Genomic DNA, 23,587 nt, shown 5'->3' with positions numbered 1-23,587 from the left:
GAACTCCTGACACAAAGAAACAATTTTATGCTGTCCATACCGACTTCAAATGTTACAGGACAAATCGGGACTCATCAGACAAGGCACCATTTTTCTAATTCTGGTGAGCCCGTGCAAACTGCAACCCGTTTCCTGTTCTTGTCTGATGGGAGTGGACTCGGCACGGTCTTCTTCTGCTGTAACCCATCTGCTTCAAGGTTTGAGACGCTGTGTTTTCCGAGCACTTCTGCATACTTTGCATTGTTTTGAGTAGTTATTTTTGTTACTGTGGTACTGATTTTTCCCTGTTATCTCAAAGCAGTCTGGACATTCTCCTCTGAACTCCGGCATCAGCAAGGTATTTTTGTCCGTGGTACTGCCCCTCATTAGATAATTTACATTTCCTGACCATTCTCCTCAGTGGGAAAATCCCAGCAGATCAGCATTTTCTAAATGCCCAGACCATCTCATTTATCACCAACAACAATAACCTATTAAATCCCCTCTCTGCCCAATTCTGTTCACCATGGCTACACTGAGTTTCAAAGCTGCAGTTGGCTGATTACACATTTATGTTAATAACCTCAAAGGTGCTCAAAGCTGCTCGCCAATACTTATTCCTTCGAATGTCATTGTCCTTTTTTATTTTGTTATTTCTTTTAAATAGCTATTTCTTACAATTTCTTTTGATAAAAGTTGTTGCTTTATTCACAAAGGCAAGATGTCACTTGTGTGCGTAGATAAACTATGTGTTGGCACTGTTTAGTTTCTGTGCTTGGGATTATCAATAAACTAGTGCGATTTTTGGTGAATCTAGTGTATAATGTTTTCTCAGAGATAGATGCTGACCGATAGCCTTTTTTATTTTTCTGTCAGATCTATTTGATGTATTTTTGGTGCCTAGTGACTTTCTCTTTTTTGTGTTTTTTTTTTTTCTTTATTGCTGCTCCACCATCTGTGGTACCATATGATATTAATTGTAAATCAAGTTCTTGAAGTGAAGGCTGACTGTGACAGTATGTTTTTTTAATGGTTGATGTTTGGCTGTTGCACTTTAATTCATGCTGTTCATTTTTATAGTGCTCAAATTCCAGCGCTTGGATTTGAGTATTGGATCCTCTGCACACTTGCTTTTGTTTTCAGGGCTCACTGGCAGTGAATTATTGCAGTAGGTTTTGTTGTTGCTTTTGTGATGTATGAATGGCTGGATACAGGTTATTTGCACAATTGTATGAGTGTAAAATTGGATTCACGGAGATCTGGGTAAGGTTTTTGTCACAGATTGTCACATTTTTATTTCATATTTCCTTTATAGCAACATATCAGTACATCTTTACAGCGGAGCATCAATTTCACAGTATCATCGCTCTTACTATCAATGTGTACTGCTATTGACATCATCAAGTGTCTTACATTGCTGCTGCAGATCTTGTTGGTACTGGTGTTTAGGTTTAGCCATGTCAGTTTTGGGTGGATTCACTTAATTACTGTCACTTCTGATTTCATAGCTATGTTAACATTGCTGTATGCCTTCCAAGAGTGGTGAGGTGATCCAAATAGACGTGTATTTGTAAACATAATGAACATGTTCTGTGCAGGGTCACTGGGTGAGATCTCATTTAGTGACATCATTTAAAACATAGCAAAATAACATAAAAAACCACCGGCTGTCAAAATAATAATAAAAAAAACCCCTTTAAAAGCAAATAAAAATCTGAACTTGACTGCTACTAATGCAGAAGACTGAGTTCGTGCTAGTCAAAAGGGATTAGCCTCATTACTCCATAGTTACAATTTAGTCTCAATCAAACTTTTGACTGTTAGTCCAGCAAAATTGTTTTGGTTAATGAATTCTTCTAGGATATCTCGATTAAATGGCTCTCTCTCTATATGTCATGGCTATCGGTCAGCATCTATCTCTGAGGAAACATTATACACTAGATTCACCAAAAATCTGAAAAAAATGAGCTTTTAGAGATGGATGGATGTACACCAGTGCATGTCTGTGACATTTCATTTTCCAGCTAGGGGTTGGCTTGTCCTTTGCAGACCTTCAAATCACAGCGGTAGCATTTCAAAGATGTAACATTTAGCCTGCACTGGGTCTCTTATTTTGAAATGTGACCAGATTCTGTATGCCTGTGCGCGCTGCCTTACTTCCAAACATAACATAGTTTTTCTGCTCAGTAAACCAGGTGAACATTCCCAAGCATCACTTCTACAAAAAGCACGATCATTTCAACATCACATTCTGTGAAAAAAAGAAGTTAATATCACCTCATAACAATATGAATCGTTTTATTTGTATCTTATTTGACTAAACAATGATATTCAATAAAGGGAGAAAATGTAATTGGTTTTCATTTATAGCTTTAATTTAAAACAATTACAGAATCGTACTACACACAAATAAATCCAACTCATACTTCATTCTGTTGCTGTAAGGTCCTCTGTTACAGTAGTTTGGTGCCGTTTCTAGTATAACATGAGTGCTCATGAAAGCTAGGATACCATTAATAGTCACATTAATATCTGCTACAGATGGATCCTAATATGGGGCAGCATTACAGAAGATCCGGTGTGAGCAGATAGGGCATTGGAGAGTGCAGATCTAATGGAGTTTTAATAGATAAATGTTGGCAGGATGTATCTCGGGCTCCTCAATAACAGCAGGATGTGGAAATCCAGACAATGGCTTTTAAATGGTGATGGATGCTAGCAATTGGTTTAATATGTGCAGATGGGAAGATTGTTGGTTACTGGCATACAGGAAGGCAGAGGACATAGATGGATCGAGTGAAGAAAAGGTGACAGTATGAAATGGTCTCAAGAGCTGAATGTTGCAGGATGACTGGCAGAGGTGCATGAGAGTTGGTACAGAAGTACAAGTCAGACCTTATTAGGAGAGCTCAAAGGGACCTTGACAATGTGATAACAAACTTCCTGGTTGCTGGGGTCTTTGTTAAAGGCAAGGAGCAGCAGGTGTCTGATTTGAAGTGGGGTGCTGAGCCCTGACATTGTCTGTCTCTGCCTGTCTTTGCCTTAGTTTTTCACCATCAGCTCATTCCTTTAATGATGTTTCCCCGTCGACCAGGTGTGGGTTTGACTCAAGCAGCTTGAAAAGGTCACTGCCTTAAGGCTGAATGCATCATGTCATAGTTTATTGACTGGCTGTTAAAAAAAAGTTCATCCTAAGATTATGAAACCCAAAAGTTGAAAAAGGTGGTAAAAGGTTATCAGTGAAAAAAAAACAAAAAAACCTCCAATCACCTTTTTTAAGAGACAGAAGTTTTTTTGTTTGTTCCCCAGACTTTGTCTAGTCACAACATTTTCCAATCCATTAGCTTATGTAAGTCTAAATTATTAGCTAATGCATATATAAAACCTCTCCTCTTTTTTTCTATTCTTTCATTTTCATTTCAGTGTGTGGATGATGGAGCTAATCATAACTAACTATCTAGCCAACTTGAATAAAGTATGCTAACAACAGTTGTCAGTGCAGCTGGCAGAAGGCAGGGTTGCCAGAAAATTGAAATGTGGTGAGGAAAAATAGAAAATGGATAAATTATTAAATGTGAGTCCAGAAGATGGGGAAATTAAAACAAATTATCTAGTGACTAAGAGAAGGTTAAATGAATTTAAAAAGAAACACAAACTCCACAGCATTTCTATTGACATATTCAGACAAAATTTCTGATAGCCTTTTCTTCAGGCTTACATAGGAGCTCCCGTTCCCGCAGTGCTTGTCAAAACTTTGTATGGATTAACCCACTGAGCCAAAAACCCCAAAAGAACAACAAAAAACCCCAAAAGACAAAGACTTCCAAATGGTATCGTCAGAATTTGGTGTGAGGAACATGAAAACATGGATCAATCATACCTTGTGTCAATGCTTCAGACTGGTGGTGGTTGTATGGTGTAGGGGACAGCTTAGTGTCAACTGAGCATCATTTAGACACCACAACCTACCTGATTATTGCTGCTGATCATGTCCATCGCTTTATGAACTAAGTGCACCCGTCTTTTTATGGAAAGGATAATGCACCATGTCCCAAAGTTCTAGTCATCTCACTCTTCTTGAACATGACAATGAGTTCAATCATCCTCCACAGTCATGAGCTCTCAGGCTAACAGAAGGAGATTCACATCATGGATCTCACATCATGACAAACTATGTCAACATGGACCAGTATCCAATATGAGGATTATTTTCCAGGTAGATCAAAAGACAAAAGGTAGGCCTTTTTTTTAGCGAGGTGTACCTAATGAAATGGCCTCTGTTGGTGTGTGTGTGTGTGTGTTCATGTTTATACATCTTTGTGAGGACCAAAAACTGGAATGCTACTATACTTATGGGGACAAAATGCCTGTCCCCATGTGTTTGAAGGCAGTTTTGAGACTCAAAGTGTTGTTTTTCCTCTCAGGGTTACAATTAGGTTATGGTTAGCTTTAGCCTAAGGGTTAGGATTACGCATTCATTTTTGATGGTAGGCTAGAGCAAGCATTATGTCAATCAGATGTCCTCAATAAGATATGAAAACAAGTGTGTGTGTTTCCCATATCTTCATTCATTAAACATATTCATTCAGCTTAATTTCACTTCACATTTTTCTCCTGGTTCTCTGAGCCCCACCATCAGTGGCTCTCTCTTCCACAGCTGGTGCACACCCACAGTTTGAGAACCACTGCTTCCAAGGTTATTAAAATAAACCAGCTCCCCCCCCCCCCAAAAGAGCACTTGACACAAAGGCATTTAAACACACTGGAAAAGATAAAACTTTATTTCTCCCTGTCGTGACAATACAAAGTCAACAAGTGCAATAACAATCGAACTAAAAACGGTACTGCTCGTTCTATCTAGTAGGAAATACATAGACAGAACGTGGCGCACATTATCGTCATCATCACCACCACCACCACACCCAAAAAGTGAGGTATCAGCCACTACAAAGCTTCTTTGTACAGGTGGGTATTCAACTGTAAGGCAACTGTTACCATGACAACCTGGACAGAGTGAAACAGCTATGTGCTTCCTTCTTCCCATCCTTTTTTTTACTGTAAATATTACTTCATATATATATATATATATATATATATATATATATATAATTATAATATATATAATATATATATAATTTTTTTTGACATGGGAAGAGGGTTGAGCTGATACGATTTACAGTACCACATCACATCAGGCCAGAGTCAAGACTGTTTTCAACAAAACAGAAAACATCACAAAACATTAAAAATGAAAAGAAAAGAGAGGAGAGATTCCTCGTATATGTCTCTTGAGGGAATCCATTTGTGACCCTGCTACTGCTTGTCAGAGGCAAAATGAAGCTTTTTAAAATTCCCTGGGTACGACTACTGTATTACATTATTGGTGATAAGAACAAATGTCCTGTTCCTTATTACAGGTCAAAACACAGCACAGAGCCCTGAAAGCGACATGTTCTCGAACGTATCTGATTTTTTTCCCCACTTATCCAGCGTTGGGGACTAATTAAAAATCTCTCCTGCCCTGTTTGCTACTGCTGTTCACACTCTGGGAATAGGAAGGCAGCTCGAGGGAGACAGCAAGAGAGTGTAATTTTGAACCACTGCTGATCTCCAGGCCAATTATTTTACTTGGACTCATCCTGCTTCTCTGCTCCTAAAAGCGATGGCACAAGCTTGCTGGGACGCACGCACACGCACACACACACACGCACGCACGCACGCACGCACGCACGCACACACACATTTAAACTTTAGCTATTGAAATGGGGATTAACTTGCTCTAACAACTCTACAAATTTGAATATTATTGCTGATAACTGAGGATGATGCTAGCAGGCCCCACTTACAGCACTTGACCACAGTTCTGTTAGGTTCCACTTAAACTTCATGAAACAGAGAGATGGAAAAACGAAGGCAACAGACAAGTCTAATAGCTGGCTTTTTTGTGTTTCTGTTGGTGTGTTTGTGTTGAGTCAGCCAACTCTTAATGATTAACAGTATGTGTTGTTAGCTTTCAGCGCACATGCAAAGTGCTCCATGTATAAGCTCAGCAGCTGCCAGACTACCAGATGCAAGACTGGAACAGACAACCCCCTACCCACACACCCCCCTACACCCACCAACCCCCCCCACTGTACCTACCTTCTGTCCACCTGGTCGTCACACACTGTCACTCATATAAAAACTGGCACCGCTGCAGCTGCTTTGCATGCTTTTCTCCAAACACAAAGGACAGCATTTATGGATAGCCAAGAAAGTCGATCTCAGCAGCTTTGGGTAACAACTTTACCTAGACTATAAGAGGTAAAACAGTCAACTTTTTCCTAGTCTAATAGCCAGTTGATTTACCATAAATTTTGTAAAAATGACCAAAATTCCCCAGTTTTCATCTTCCTTCCTTCAGTTTCCATCTTCCTGTGATACTTAAATACTGATTGCTAAATTTACTTATTTTTTTCCACTTTTTTCTCTGAAACACAAACCAAGCGATTCATTCATCTGTTGATAAAGCAACAGGCAGATTCATCAATAATTAAATCAAATCTTTAGTTGCAACCATCTCTAAAGCAGTGTAATAATTGTTTCACTTTTTTGTCAATCCAAAATCCCACAAATAGGGGAAATAATTATTTTCTCCTTTCCTGAATTAATTTTTTTTCTGAATTTAAAACCCAGAAAAAAACCCCAAATCACATAAAAGTTATAAATATATTTGCATGCCTTTGAGTGAAATAAATGTTTGATCCCACAAATTGGCTGTGTGCCCAGCACACGAGTCCACACAATCAGTTTCTTCCATTTCAACCTCACCGTGACCATAGGTAAGACCAAAGAGATGTCCAAGAATGTCAAGGACGCAACTGTAGATGTGCATGGAACAACATGTCCCTCCATCTCGAGCTCAATGCAAGATCTTGTCTCATGAAGTGAGGATAATCATGTCAAAGGTGGTGAATCAGCCCAAAACTTCCTGGGAGGAGCTTGTTATTCATCTGAAGGCAGTTGGGACCACAATCGCCAAAAACACCATTGGTAGCGCGCAGTGCCCGCAAAGTCTCCCTGCTCAAGAAGGCACATGTACAGGTCCGTCTTTGCCAGTGAACATCTAAATGATTCAGAGAAGGCTTGGGAGAAAGTGCTGTGGTCAGATGAAACCAAAATCAAGCTCTTTGGCATCAACTTGACCCCCTGTGTATGTAAGCTGAGTATGACCCAAACATTACCATCCCCACAGTCAAGCACAAAGGTGGAAACATTGTGCTTTGGAGCCATCTTTCCACTAAGGGTGTGGGATGACTTCACCACACTGAGGTCAATGGATGCAACAACAACAGTCCACTGGCCACTTAAGAGCCAGAAGATAGGCTGTGGATGGGTCTTCCAGTAACCCAAAACATACTGTACTGCCAAGGCAACAAGAAGAAGCCCCTTAAGGTCGCGGCCTAGCTAATCTCCCGATCTCAATCCTAGAAAATCTGTGGAGGGAGACGAACTTAGAGTTGTAAACTGGCAGCCAAGAAACCTTAAAGGATTTATAGTTTCTGTAAAGAAGAGTGGGCCAGAATCCCTCCTGAGATGTGTGCAAAAGCAAGCACTAAGTCATGTTTCGCACAAATGAAATACTTATTTCACTCAATGAGGTGCAAATCAATTTATAACTTTTATTTAATGTGTCTTTGTTTTATGGATTTTTGGTTGAGATTCTGTTAAAATGAAACTACTATAAAAATTAGAAACTGTTCATTTCAGCAGGGGATCAAATAATTATTTCCCCCATAACATTCGCCAAATCACTGGTTTTAGATCTGAGGGATAAATAAAACAAAGATTTAAATAAATAAATACCATACTGGTGGCGGTTTGAAATAATAATTGACAGTTTTTGCTATGAAATACACTGAGCGTTAACGTAAAAAGTGTGCAAGAGTTTCTTTTAGTAAGAGATAATCATGTCTTTTTTCTTAAAGAGCTGACAAAAAAAAAGAGTTCATTATCCAGAAAGAGTATATCTCCATTTAACTGACATCACCGTCTTATTGAATGCAAACTGAGCCAAAAATTCTGTGATACACCTCAGTGATTACCCATTGCTCATTTAGCTGACTCTGATTTTTACATACCATGTGATCCTCTGGTTAAGCTTCTGTACATTATTGCTGACAGTGAAAGGGGTTTACTGATATTTCTTTTGGAAACATTTTCTGTTATGGCTAGTTACTTACAGTTGCCTGTTACCCATGTGGAATTTGGAGCACTTCGTATAAAGAGACTAATGGATATTATTTTGCGTCATATTGCTAATGAAGCTGATCTCAGGCAGCCCTAATAACGAGGAAGGTCAAATAGGTCAGTGGGTGATGTTATAGAAAACTGTCACAAACTCGTAATTTGATAAGTAAGGGTTTCACTCAGGTCTTTAGGCTCTTTGCCAAGGGATACGGATATGTGTAAATTAGCATAAAGACTGTGGCTGTTATGAAGGCATCCCTGATCCTCATTAATGCTTGTGTGAAGATGGAAAACCCTCATGTTTTGAAGTTTCAGCAGTTTATTTTTATGGCCTTACGTCCTTTTCCGACACTGTTTCAAGAAATCGCTTGTTTTGCAGAAAGGAGACCAAAAACATTTTGTATAAGATGTTTGTTTTTCATCGTGGCTGCAGAGGCATTTTTTCTGGTTTCAGTAGGTAACAAAAACATTCTACTCTAAGTGAGATGCTCAGCATCAACCTAAGCCATTACATAATCAGATTGTTAGCCACTCATATATTTTCTCTGACTAGTTCACATAAATAAATCACCAAATAGATAACCCACAACTGTGTCTAACTGCTACTGAACACAAAGTGACACAGCAGTTTAATAAACATGTTATATCTAGAAATAAGCTTTTTTTTCTTCTTTTTTTTCTTTAAATAGGCAAGCTTTCTCACTTGCGAGTACAGTTTATCCAGTTCATCTTGGATTTGTTTGGGGTACTCCAGGCCTTGGCAGATACTTTAGGGAATCAGTTAAACTCTATAAGCAGATAAATGCATCCATCTCTCCCTTCTGTAGAAGCAGCGATACATTCGTCTGTGTGGCTTTCCAGGCTTTCTTCAGCTGTTTCGCCTGATTCTGTTAGTCTGTGGGCATTTTGTGCTCATTAGAAAGGGGGCAGTAGTCACTTCTAGCTACTACAGTATGGCTAGCCCACCAGTGATGCTGTGTTTGTGGTCCAGAGAGGGGTGACTGGGGAACATCTCCTCTGTACCATGTAAGGAAACCAGGTGTTGCTACTCTTCTGTTTATCCACTCACAGCATCATTCTGCCAGAAGGGAAAAAAAGACAAAGCATCAGGGTTCATTCTTAAGCTTGTAATATGTTTTCTGAATTTTCTGAAGCTTTCAACCGTATATTAACTTTTGTGTGGTAAGCCTCAAGCTAAGTCCTTTGGCCATCATCAACATGGTGTTTTCAAACAGGATGTGATAAGGAGATCTGAAACCGAAGGAAACTGCATACTAGCAGTTTCAGATAGCGACTTGTCTGACACGAGAGATACCTGCAAAAAGATTATGTCGCATTAGCCTCCTTTTTATTCTAAATCGCAGTATTTACAGTATTTTTAGTCACTTAAAACTTCTGGTCAATGCCGTAAACTGAGTTCAGTTAGCATTTTCCCATAGAGTTCTCCATAACCGGGCAAATTTTTGAAACCAGCCCTCTGCTGGCCTTTACAATAAAATGCAGGTTAAAGGCGCTTCCACACTGGCTTTGCATTTCACACTAGACAGCTGTGCCCATCTTTTATACACTGTCTATGAAATCAAAAGAGCGGTAGGATCATTTTCTCAGCCTTTTTTCTTCCCAGCACCCTGCTGGCCATTAGAAAGGATTCAGTACACTCCCGTGCTGGCTTCAGTTTTCAGACCTGAAAGAGCAGTGCCAGTCACAACACCACCAAACACAATCTAAGGCAGTTTCATACAGAATGGCTGTTGGTGCTGGATGATGTAACCACATCTAGCTTTCCTTTGGCTGTGGTTTCCAGTTTTAATTGTACTGGTTAAGTGGCTAGACACTGACTGAATGCCAGAGGAACATAACTCTAGCTGTCTGGGAAACAGAGGTCATCTCAGGACTAAAACCTGGCTTTAGGAGAAAACAGAGAAAAGCACTGATTTTAAATATCAGCTATTATCCACCTGTTATCACATGACTAAATTTACATACTCAGGTCACGTGGTAACAACCAGACTTTATCCTTGGTAACTCTCACATGACAACCACTGATGAAGGCCAAGAGATGATTTAAAACAATGGAAAAACTAGCGAGTGAAGAAGATGGTATTTAGGATAGCAAACATGCTTACATATTTTAAAGATCTCATAGAACTGGAGCCCACAGAATAAAAAAATGGTTGATACTTTGTGGATATATTGTTGCTTTATCCTCTCCAAAAAGCCAATTTATAGCCCAGAGTGCACATGTCTGTATCATCAAATTCCAGAGTAGCCACAAAAGTTGTTTGGGAAAAACTGGCAGGATCCCGGACAACAGAGACTCAAAACTTAATACTTTTAGCTTCATGGATAAAATTGCCTCAGTGTGTGCTCTGTGTTTCATGGTCCACACTGATCTTTATATAACAACATATTGGCTTGAAAATGAGCTCAAGGCCAGAAAACACAAAAACTAATAAAATGGGCCAGCTCTGCTTTTCAAAAAGCAGCCAGCTTCACAGGAATATTTTACAAGTCTGTAATTCTTGTTAAGACTCCCACCACAGCTCTATGAATCACATCCACCAACTGAAAATAATTTCTGCTGCCCAAACAATACGACTGCACTTTAATGGGAAAAGAAAAATTTCCACTTTCCACACCTTAGCAGTGATTTACCCTCCATCCTTGTAGGGACACAGAAATATTCTTTTATCAACAGTGTGACACAGAGTGCTTTTGGTTCTTGAAGGATACTTGACTGCACTTTAGAGAAAATGCAAAGTAAATGTGTGAAAACACGTCTAATAAAAGATCACAAACACAAGCATAAAAATAAACACAGAAAGTTGCACCAACCCCATCTTGCTTTTGGCAGTGCCAGACGTCACTGCACGACTTTCAAAGAGCTAAACCTGCTCTTCTTCTCTTTTAGCAGAACTGTCTGTGCGTCTGGCTGTCTTTGTAGCATCTATGATGTTAATTAACTCACACCACATGGAGTGTGTTGCTTTAATTGGACAAGGTCTTGGCATGCTGCTCTGTGGACAGACAGGCCAGGAATAATTTCATAATGTACAATTACATTATTACCTCAGAAAAAGGGAACCAGTGAGTTCAAAGATGGATGTGAATATTCAGGAGACAGAGGTAGGCTTTGATCACACTGCCAGAAAAAAAAAAGTGAAAAAATGTGAAATTCTGTTTTAGCCTTCTGGGTCTATCTGAGTGTCCTGTGCAGGCAGCACAGCAAGCGTTTAAGTGCAGGTGTCGGGCATGCCTACCTGTGACCGATCTGATGTAACAGACAGACTGCTCGAGTGGCGGAGGTGGCGTTTACTAGACTGGGCTATAACGCTGAGTCACTGGTGACTGACTGTAAGAAGCAGTGTTACAAAGGCTGGTGAGTCAAGTATATGTTGAATAGGCTGACAGATGCCACCTCACCTAGACCACTCTACCCATGGCTAAGCTCAGCTGGCCCAGTAAGCTACCAGCCTTGAGTGAGTGGGAGGTTGCTGGCATGAGGTGCTGCTCTAAGTCGGTGCCAAGTGATTCATCGGCCACCAGGGGAATCTGTGTGACGTGTTCTGCTCAAGTGAAGTGGTGTCATTTGATGTTGCTCAACACCTCATTTCTCCCGCTTTAATCTATGACTTCTCGCTGATGCTCAGCATATATTAACCAGAGTTGAGTTATGTATTTTTAATTTTACCACCAAACACGAGCAAAAAAAAAAAGTAATAAAAAATCTGCTTTCTTTGCCTTCCCCAGATTGCACACTTATTTTTGCTGGGTAAGTCTTAATCAGCACTGACTGAAGGCAAACTAAATCTATCTAACATATGCAGTAAAAAATGCCAGACTGAATGACAGGAGCAGATCACATTTGTTCCAATTATGAAGTGGGGAGCGTCAAAGTGAGTACACTACACAAGGAATGTAAAATAAGTGATGATATAGAAAATTCTCACTGCCACTTCTTTTAAATCTGCCTTCTAGTGTCATGATGCTGCTCAGTACCACTAATTGCAAGGAGGTGGACAAGCAGGCAAAAGGGGGATGTGCAGATACTGGGAAGCCAGCCAAAGCTTTAATGTCCTAATAGCTGCGGGTGGACAACCAAGCAGGGCTCTAATGCTGCTGAACTTCCTGGAAGGTTTTAGTGCTTTTAAAGGGCTACATGAGAGCCCTGCTAAGATGAGTGACGCCAAAATGTTTTTCTGTGGCAATGTGATATCTTAATGGGTTCCCAGTAGTTTTTGTGCTGCCACATCCTGGTCATATGAGCTCAAGAGCTACTTGATCTATGTTATCCAGGACACATTAACCGTCTCAGGCTCAAATTAAACTTTTTGTTGCTAATGCACAACCAAGTCCTGCAGTGGTACTACTGAGTAAAAAAAATTAAAATATGCATGTGGGGTAATCAGGTTGTTAGTTTTTAACTGTTGCAAATCTGCAACGCCTGCCTTGAGAGGGTTAATGTGAATGGATTTTAAACTGGATACTGAGTGCTAAATGGGAAAATCATTACCGCTATCTGGTAGCACATCTGTATGGTAAACATAAGACTGCACCTTTATAGTTTAACCAAGCATAAAGAAAGGAAATGGGGAAAAAATGTTTCCCTGCCCAGATTATAAGTAGATGAGATGAGATGATTTTTGTGCTCCATGAGTTGTCAATGCTTCCTTCAGTTTTAAACAGCTCCATGTGATCATCTGCTAAACCAGCTATGATAATTTAACCCCTATCGCCTGATGGTTTTAACTCATTCCACGACCACTCTGAGGCCTCCAACACCACCACCTTCTCCAGGTTCGCGTCCTCGCAGGATGACCCCTCCTCTCAGTGTGAGAGCAGCAGAGTTAAGGATGACTGCTACTACTAAAGCTACTGTTGCAACGTGCATCAAGACAGCCACCATAGTTTAATAGGTCAGTTATATATTTATTAGGTTGTTATTATTATTATTATTTTATTACATTTATATGTATATACATATACATTTTACTTTTATAGTATTTTTATTATTTTATTTTAATTAGGTCTAATCATTGTGTATAAAGATTAATCACTTGACCATTTAGGAATCTTATTTATATGTTCCTCTTTGACCTAAACACAAATTTTTGAATGATTTTTGTGAAATCATGATTTAATTTTCAGCTCATCCACCCGAAGGACTAATGAGCTGGGAAGACGTCCGTCATCCATCCATCTGTCAATAATCTACAAGAATTGCTGACATTATGAGTGAGGATTTAATCAAACTTATGCACAATGATCACCCTCGAGGTCAGGGTCATATTTGTCGTTCTCAGTGGATTTGAATTCTCATTAGTTTGTGCAATACAGCCAGCCAATGATAGGAAAGCTTATCACTGCTTTCTGTATTTCACACATTATACTAACCTGTAAATTACAATGGATCGTGTGCCAGATGAGCTGCATCAGTGATGTTCTAGTTTTTTTCTATTTTTTTCTCATTAGCTGAGCGAGTCCACAATCTTTTAAGTGCAGAAAGACTTCCTTGAACTCCTCTTAATAATCATTAGTTTAGTTCATTTGCAGGGATAAGGCGTCCCCAGGCCAGTAGATATAAGACACATAAAGGTCCAAGCCAAACAGCTCCTACATAAATGTGTTTTTTATCAAGCTAATGGACAAACTATAACTGCCCATCCTATTCAACACTAGGATAAGCACTTGAACAAATAGCGTGTAGAAAAACAAAGAGTTTGCAATAGTGTTTTTCACAAATCCGTTGTTTCCACTGAGTGACATTACCCTGTGAGTAAACTCTGCTTGGAAACAAACAGTGTGCCCTCCCTGTAATGATAATCCATGACTCCTGGTGTGGCAGGCTGATCATTCGTCTCTCATCTGGATCATACATCGTTAGGTGAAGAAAGAGACAGTTATGTTTTTGTACTTTATTCAAACCGAAGTGAATACGTGAATATGAGATTTTAATAAAGGGCATCCACCGAGGAAAAGTAATAACAGTTTCTCAGGCCGCCCACGCTGAACCCTGAGCAGATCTGCAGCAGCACATACCAGCCTGCTTACGTGCAACGTGGTAAGCAGGATTCCCACACGCTGAGTGCAAAGCTGCGCTCTCTCCCCCTCTCGCTCTCTCTCTTTAAGACCTGACTTGCCATCAGGACCTGCTTTGCTGCATGGGTTACCATTTGTGCTGGATTCCAAAGTTGCTGCGCGACTGGGTTGTTTTTAGATGCTGCTGGGCCTGTAATGGGACTTGACCCGATCTCTGGTTGTTTACATTTGGCCAACAGATGTCCAACTAAGTGGACCCAGTTTTCTGAGCCATTACTCTGAATCCTCTCTGGGGATAAAGATCTGTACCCCCGCAAATAAAACCCATCTAATGACGCACCGTGTGGGCAACGTCAACTGCGGTATACACACAGAGAGAATCGCCCATAACGGTTACTTAACACATTTAGGAAAAAGTGTAAGCGTTATCTGGATTCTCAGAAGTGTTTCATTGTGTGAAACTTTCCCCCTCCCCCCAAAAAAACTATTCTGATCTTGCCCCAGAAACTGCTCGTGACTGAATTTATCTCGCAGCATCTGTCACTTTATTATTGATGTCAATGATTATGCAAGAACATATTTAGCTCATGGTAAATTTTGTCCTGTTTGTAAAAAATGCGGTTACATTTTTTTCTTGGTATTTTTAGATAGAGATCTTACAAAAGATGATACCAAAACACTATCAGTCCTAAAGCAGTTCCCATTACTCATCACAATGAATTACTATGAACTTATCTTGCTCTCATTTTCCGAGCCCACTTAGTTAATGAGCAGTTTGCTGCTATTTCAAACACCTTTTTTTTTTTTTTTAATCGACTTCCTCTGCCTTAATGCTGGCTTCTCGCCAGTGCAGGTCAACCTCACTAGTCAAGGATTGATGAGTCCTATCATACTGAACTGACTTCACGTCTAATGAGGAGGCTCCGCGGATATGTTCAGTCTTAGTTAACCACGTTTATACCAGCAGAGCAGCCCCAGGATCCCTCTGCAGCATCTCAGCTCTTCTATCTATGGCTTCTACAGTCCACAGTGCTTCTTAAAGCCATTTGTCAAAACTCTACCCACATTAAATTATCATGACCCGAGAGAGATGTCTACCTCTAGGAGGAGACTGAGCCACAATCAGAGACAGATAGGGTGCACGGTGTCTGGAGACGCGCAACCGGATGAAAAATCGACTGCACAAAAATGTACGGTTGTTCAGGCTGCGCTCTGCGATTGTGCAGCTATATTCTGAAAGTTTAAACAATGTCTGGCAGAGAAAGAAAGGTTCCCCGCAGCTATGGCGTGTTACAGGTCACTCCTGGCATCATAAATCATTGCGTATGTTCTAACAGCAGTCACATGCAGCCTAACACACCTTCAGACGCCTGTGACTGCTCTCAGCGGTAATAAAAAAGATACGCTGAACACATAGCAGATGGTGTTTTGCCGCAGAAACTCCACAAATGATTTCTAATGCGACTCACAGTCGACTCATTCAAGTTAAATATGAGCTAGGAGCCCCAGGCGGGCATTGCAGCTTTCACATTATCCTGTTCTTTTCTATTCATTAATAATGATAGCTCCCTAATGAGTTGGTCAGACTTAAAACCAAGAAATATCTCTCACCCAAATTCCTCCTATAAAATAAAAGAAAAAAAAGGTTTATGTTGACACAGAGTGCAGCTATTTTGAGATGAACGATGCATACAGATCAGACGCTTTGCAGAAAATGATTCACTGCTGGGCAGAAGGGAGTGGAGCTCTAAAAGTTCTGTTGAAGTCTGTAACCCAGTGAATTGACAGTTGGTAATACCACTGGTCGGATCTAATCGCGAGTGTGCTATCTATATCTTTGTGTTTACAGTGCGCCCCTAACGAGCGACTCTAGGAAATTAGGATCCGGAATGTTTGAGCTTCCTTGCTGCTGGCTTTCGGGAAAGTATGCTAAAAATGTTTTAATTTGTCCTGCTAGACACAGTTTCCTTGCCATGTTGCTGTCTGCAAACAAAACAATGAGCACAAAAGAAAACACGCAGACAAGAAAATGAGAGGCAGAATTAAAGGAACGATTTTTTAAAGGGTCGGCCGACTTTGGTTCTTAGCATCTGTAGCTATTAATGCTTTATTTTGTCAAACAAGCAAGAGGGTCTCTACTGCATATTTGCTTATCAGAGCAGAACAAGTTATTTTGTATAATAGGCAACAAATGGTTACGTAACACTTCCTACTCTATGGCGTCAAATGAGGGTATCACTGTTTCTGAACTTCTGTGGTATAAATATTGAATTTTTCACTACTTGTAATTCTGTTTTTCTCTTTTGACCGGAGACAGATAATTTTAGTAGTTGCAGAAATGCATCTGTCTATGTCCATGGCATCGAAGTTGACAGCTGTCATGTGACGGGCAGTGACTCACCATGCGGTGGATGTGTTGTAGGGCAGGAGCGTAGGGCTGTGGCTCTCCCCTCTGAGGCTGTGTCTGGGCTGGAAGTGGGTGGGGACCATGGGCTGCACTTGAGCCTGGGCTTCGCTCTCCTCCGGCATGGACCTGTGCCACTGACTCCGAGCCTTCTTCAGCCAGCGTCCTCCAAGACCCCATTTCTCCAGGTAGATCCGGCACAGCTCGTAGTTTATGGCTGAGTAGTAGAGAAAGTCCAGAGCCAGCAGCACCATCACAAAGAAGCCGTAGATCCACACACCGACCAGGGCTGTATAATTACTGCAAGAGACGCAGACTGGGAGAATTAATGCTGGATAATCTGAAAAAGATGATGATAAACACTTTTCATATCCTCAGAACCATCATCTAGTTACCCTTACACTGGGCTTAAATCCCAAAAGCAACGATAGCGCCTGCCAGGTGTGAATGTTTGCTGTTTATGTGGCAAGACCAAGACATTTATCAAGTCCTCCCTTGATAAAAACTTAAAAAAATAAATATAGGGGGGAAAAAAACACCATCTGTTCCATTTACTGCTTCTTAAATACTGCTTCCTAAATTGGACAAAGAATTTCATTAGCACAAGAGAGTTTTATACGTCTCGTTTTGGCTCTTACATAGTTTTCTCTAAAAATCAGCGCTCTTATTTTTCCACCTCTCATAAATTTTCTTCATGTATTACATGATCCAGCTGGATTTATGTGGGGTGCATTTGAACTTTTTGTTTTAGTCCACCCACATCCATAAAGTATAACAAGGTGAATGAGCAGAAAGGGCTTCAGAAAATAGCTTCCTGAGAGGTTGGGAAAGCAAAATTTACACACATACACAAAAAAAAATAATAATAATCTTGTGGTGTCACATTGCTGCTTAAATGCTCAGGGCATGTAGGGTGGAAATATTACACATGTTCACGGACTGAATAAATATTCTGACTCTGAGAGGCAGAGATGACACAGGGTGTTACTTCAAAATAGAGATTTATTTGGAGTGAAACCATTCTTTTAGTTATGCCTTAATGTGCAATTAGTGTGACTCCACTGATTAAAGCCCTTAGAAAAAGTGATTTTCGAGTGGTTGTAATTCAGTAAATCAACTGAATCCGCTTCTGTCTGGAAACGATGCAGCCTTAGGGGTGTTTATCTGAATAAACTGCTTTAAAACAAACACCGAAGCTGCTTGAATGAATACTATGTCAGTAAATGCTTAACTGCATTTACCTTCCCTCACCTCTGCATCAGAGGCATTTACCTGCTATAATTTAGTTTGTATGTGTTCTAACAGACTAACAATGCAGGGATATATTTGAGTCAGTCTGATCGCAGAGCAAAGAACGCAGATTGTGCACTGTTTTTAGCGAAACTGATCAGAACCGCACCACTAACACCAACGCCATTCAATATTAATCACAGCTTTCCCAGAGACAGCAGATAGAAAGGATTATCTGTCAAATATATAACAATATTTGATGTTTTCCTGTGAATTTCTTGGACATTTACTCTAAGATGACTTCTCCATATGTTTCAGATCCACGATATTTCAGCTGCTCTGTTACTTTATAGGAGACGGCGCACAACATTGTGACAAAACCCTTGGAGTCAAAATGCCTTTAGTTTTACCTCAAACTCAACTCTAATCCCATTTTAACCATGAAGTGTAAGAAGGGAGCGCAAAATTATGGCCAGTTTAACTCGCTTGGCCAGCAGTAAATATCAAGCCTGCAGTCTTATTGGCCACTGAGCCAAGATAAAAGAGAGGCCCAACAGGCCATCTGACACTAAAAATGAAATATCATGACCTGCTGCAGGGCACTGTGTACCGTTTGAGACAGAGGCATGCTGGGAGGGCATTAGTACAAAGAGCTGTGGTTTTGTCACCCAAGCCTCCCACTGGGTGCTCCCACAGAAGTAGAGGGACATTTTTCTGTGTCCTTCACTCAGTTTAAATCTGCTTATACTCCACGCCATAAGCACTTCTTTCAGTTTAGTTGTCCTCTGTGAGAAATCTGTCATATCTTGGCATGTGTGCAGTTTTTTTTAATAATGCCACACTGATGCCACACTGCAATTTTACACAGACTTTTACTTTGAAACAGTCTAGGACTTTATAGACTCTACTTAATAGCCAGCACTTAACCCCCGGCTTTGCAAAGGGTTTCATGTGGAGGCGTCATACTCAAAACACATAGGCTGCTTTTAGCATCTGCTCTCCTCTGTGGTGGTATTGAATACCTCTTCAGGTGTAGGTCAGTGTCAACGAGGTCTCTGAGCACGATACCATCAAGAAGGTCTGGAGACCAAAACAAGCTGGTTTCATATGATCTGAGATAAATTTATCTGTTGCTGTAGCAACTCACATAAAGCTCTCCCAAGATTCAGCGAAGCCAGTTTTCACTAATTAACTGTGACATGCAGGTTATCTTTTGGTATTGTTTGTTTCGTTTTAGCAGGATACTACTTAATGGTGTGGGTATTTTTTTTTTTAATAGTTTGATTTGTATTGGTTTTTATTAACTCTCTCGCTTCGGGTTGGTGGATGATGGTGTTTTCATGAAGCACACGTGAGGATACTCCACCTGACTTTCATTTTTCAGTCAGGTGATTGGGCTGTACCACTGAGGATAGAAGGAGGGAATGGGATGATTTCTGTCTTGGGCTTTTGTTAAAATGCTTTTGTTATTATTTAAATGTCTGTTATAGTATTAGGATGCTCATGTTATTTATTGTAGGAGTTTTTTTCTGTGAATAAATTGTAAATATCTCTAGGTTTGACCCCCATGATTACAGCGGAAAGAAAGTATAAGTTAGGGTTATTCGGGGTTGTTGGGGGATTTTATTTTTGTGGACTGGAGTCACTGTTAGGTTCTCTATTGATAATGTGCCTCTGTTTGTAAAGTTTTTGATAAAAAATCAGTCAGAGCTCTGCTCTTGCACTTGATATAATCTCCATACACTTCAAACAATGTAGTTACTGCCCTGAAAAAGGATTGTTTTCCCCATAAAACCCTACAAGTGTGTTCCATGTTTTAAATACAGTCAGCCGAGGGTATGTGAGACATGTTTAAAATATTTTAAAACCCTCACAGCCTGAATTAAAATTCTGCACATTAAGCTAGCTAAGACTCTTGCAATTTTTTTCTTTGCAAATGCAACTTTTGCCTGAAGTTCACCTTTACTACTACCACAGGTCCTATTGGGCAATTATAATGCCTGATAGCGAACAGCGAAACTTATAATGATAACAAAAACACACGCACACCTAAAACAAGAGGTCAGAAACAGACTCTGATGGAAATATGTATAAAACTCCATGTATTTAGTCCTTGTCCATATGTGTCTTGTGCAGCCCATTTCTCATCAGTATGCCATGATTCCCAATATTTGACTTTGTTAAGATGGGCAATGTTTGAACTGGTAACCCTTGAGTAGCACTGGGCATCTAAGCCTGAAGATGCTAACTGTGATGTTTTATTTAATCTCTTTTCTAAACCAAGAAAAAAAGGAAAAATATGACAGTGCAGATTTTTGTCTCAGAAGATTCACAGTGAAAATCCATTTGACTCAAATGGCATTTTAAATTATTACTCACTTGTGTGCATAACCATCAGGGGTGGTGGTGAGGTTGACCTGCATGACCAACTGGAACTCAGTCTCGTTGCAGCAGTACTTGAAGGCGGTGTTGTTGTGGTGGCAGCAGAACATATAGGTCTTGTTGTCTGAGAGGCGTGGGCAGTGAAAGCCAAAGTGGTACCGCCCTTTGTGGTCAGAGTAAGGTTCACACACTCGGTAATGAGCAGAGAGGGCTGCAGTGGTGGGAAACAGGGGGAGAGAAAAAAAAAAAGAAACTGTAGATGTAATATTCAGGAGCTAAACAAAGGACTCATGACCTTTGAGGCAGAATTTGTGTTTGTCTCCCAGTTCTGAAAATGACAACAACTCTCCAGGAAGCACCTTTCAACCTACAGCATCCAAACTGCAAAAACATAATCGTGAATGCTTGTTTTCTTTGGAGGCCTCTGAAGATACACGAGTGGATTGAATTCGGTTAATACCTCTGGCGAAGGACAAGCAACACAAAACACGGTGTACTTGCAAAAATAATCAGAGAGTAGATATTAAATTATGCATGCAGGCGCATGATGGCAAAAACAGTCATTTTTATTCTTGAAGGAACACAGAGACTATCAAACTGATTAGCTAATCATTCAAACCAGACGGCATAGTCTTATTTTCTTCATGTCGTCACACCATCCAGACATTTCATAGGAGCTTACTGAAGTATGAGCTGGAAGTTATGGAACCTAATGGCACTTGTTGCAGTAGTGGATTCTGACACATCAGTGGGTAAACTAGAAAATGTGTAGGTGGTGGTGGCAGACTCACAGCTTGATTTCTTGTCTTTACCTACAAGTTTCTTGAGGCCACAGAGTTTAGTCTCTGACGGCCCGCTTACTTTTATCATCACGTCTAAACCCAAAGTTTTCCCCAAGAGGGATAGCGGCGTTTTTCTTGTTACTAGTCCAACAAGCAAGTTCTCTGCTTGTTCCACAGAAGAGGCTGATGTCAGGTGGCACATGCTATTACAATATAGCCTGAATACAGCATTACTCTACCGGTTTAATAAGAGAGATCTGAGTGTGCCAGGTGTGCTCCGGTATACTGGACATCTTTGATAACACCCAAGCGTGATACAAACATAAGGGTGGCTTCTGTGCGTTTGTATGGAAACAACAAACATACTTCTCAGATTACTTGACAAAATGAGTATATAGCACGCTGCTTCCCCTAGGCTGACCGCCTCGCTTCATCCTCCCTCCAAAAGAAGGATCCCCTCTGTTTTTTGTGATTGTGTGTCTGAGTGTTTTTCTACTTTGTCATTCTATTTATAGGTGAACAAAGAGTTTCACTGTGAACCTGGTGCCACCTAACTATATGGTTTTAAACACCGTTATTTAATCTTGGACCGGTTTCACTTTTATTTAACTCACAGTACAGTATCATAGGTTGTGTTTTTTAATGCAGTTTTTGTTCTGCACATACACAATACATGACTTAAAAAAAGAATTTCAGTAAAATGGGGTAAATTTCAGAAATCTGAACAGAAATTAATCAAAGCCAAAGTCATCCTGAAAAGTATAACCAGTCATTTGGGCAGATGAAGCCATACGGGTGGAAACAGTCAGTTCTTTATGCAGCTTCATGCAGTCCTCTGGCTTATTTGCATTCAGCCAGAACTACGCTTACAAGTCCCTGCAGCTTTAGGGGAAAGTGAATGTGTTACTGTCTCGTGGGGGGAAATAATAATGTTTCCAAGATGGATTCTGGCAACCAGTAAGGATCAACTAAAAGAAAAAAATCACAAGAATTGCAAACCAAACTCTAATAATAATAAATAACCTATCTATTTATAAAGCTGATAATCATGCCTGTTTGACATATTCATTGTTTCACAGCCATTTAAAACAGCCTATGACCTGTCCAAAACTATACATAAAGTTCTCAAAATGCCTATAAGCACTGGAAGCCAGAATAGTGACAAATATACAGAATGCACTGAAGCATGCATCATCGTGCAGTTCACTTTTATATTTCTTTGCAGTCTCCAATAGAGGGATTATGTGACAATGTTTTATGTATCTAACAGGAAATCTATTGTTCATTTCCAGCTCCACAATTTTATTCTGGGACTCTGCTGAAGTAACTGCATATGATTCAAAGTCTAAAATAATTCTTATGGATCTACTGAGACTCAGCAGCACCTTAGTTCATCCTCTGAAACAAGCAATTCTAAAACCATTATTAGTTACAGCCACACTAAAGTGTAAGACGCTTCCTCTGACTGCTAAGAAACCAAATGTTTAAAGGATTACTTGTACATATACTCACTTTATTATTTTTGATTTTGGTGTTTGTTTCATGTGAGCATCCTCCACAAAATAGGTACAACAGCTTGCATGTAAGCATAGCAGTGTTTTTGTTACTTATCTGCAGGTGAACCAATGAGATTTTAATCTTGTTAATAGCTCTATATGTGGCATTTGCAGGTCCTGTAATTCTGTTTTCACTTCTTGAAAGATGCCACTCCGTGGGACGTGTACCTGATTGATCCATCTCTTATGTTTTCTTTTTCATCAGTAAGCTGCCAGTGCTGTCAGATTTTTAGGCTTCATTGATGTAAAACTGCATTTTACTGTGATTTAATTCATATCAGCATTTCTGTACTTGCTTGCAGAATCACTCTGGCACCGTGTGTTCTTGTTTGGCTTTGATTGATAATTCTCAGCTGAATCACAAATTGAAATGATGTCACTCCATGTGAAGTGCACTGAGCTTAGTTTGATGTTTTTATTGTAGCTTATTTATCCTTCTCATATGTGCTTCCTTTTATGAGCCCAAAAAATATGACTGTGTTGTCAGTTAAAGTGTTTCGGCTGTGATTTAGTTCAAGGTCCACTTGTGCAGGCAGTGTGATAGAAGTCTTTCACTCATCTCAGGCCAAGACAGATCAGCATTTGAAAGAGACCTCTTTCAGGTTATAATGAGCTCGCTGGCCATCTTCGCTTCAGCGATGCTAATTTCAGCAGGAGAGGCTGTAAAATGAAACACTACTGAAGGGCACGGTAGAATTAAAAGTCAAGGATGGCTTCTTCAGCAGTGAAAGGAAGCTCTTCATTTGACCCTTGCGTTGACAATACAAGTCGGTTAATCCATGAAAAAGTTCTGCGGTACGCTCGTGTTTTTATGCCCTTTAAAAGAAGAGGGTCAGCGGCTGAGGGTTAGTAACCTGGTAATAAAGAAACAGAGGCCCTTCACACTGTAAGTGGAGTATAAAATTCTCTAATGATGCACAACTGGAAACAGACAAGTTCATCGGCAGTCTCTGGCTTCTCAAATGAACAACAGCTGCTTCTGGAAG

At 40.1% G+C, this 23,587-nt stretch overlaps 1 protein-coding gene across 3 annotated transcripts in view; it reads right to left on the bottom strand.

The window, feature by feature from the left end:
- Positions 1-4,731: 4,731 nt before the first annotated feature.
- Positions 4,732-23,587, bottom strand: part of shisal1b (shisa like 1b) — a 38,909-nt gene continuing 20,053 nt past the window's right edge. For 2 of the 3 annotated variants that reach the window (XM_040026170.1, XM_040026169.1), the window contains exons 3-4: positions 20,261-20,474; positions 16,645-16,951 (exon numbers count right to left, since the gene is read on the bottom strand). In XM_040026170.1, the coding sequence (XP_039882104.1) occupies positions 16,645-16,951; positions 20,261-20,474 (521 nt within the window). Of the gene's footprint in view, positions 9,287-16,644; positions 16,952-20,260; positions 20,475-23,587 lie in introns of those variants that run through there. The other variant, XM_040026171.1, reaches the window with a different exon arrangement.

Source organism: Simochromis diagramma, unplaced genomic scaffold, assembly GCF_900408965.1.
Source record: "Simochromis diagramma unplaced genomic scaffold, fSimDia1.1 OVJJ01000293.1, whole genome shotgun sequence".
NCBI classification, from domain to species: Eukaryota; Metazoa; Chordata; class Actinopteri; order Cichliformes; family Cichlidae; genus Simochromis; species Simochromis diagramma.
The sequence above is the reverse complement of the archived record's forward strand: the minus strand, read 5'-3'. Positions and strand labels throughout refer to the sequence as shown.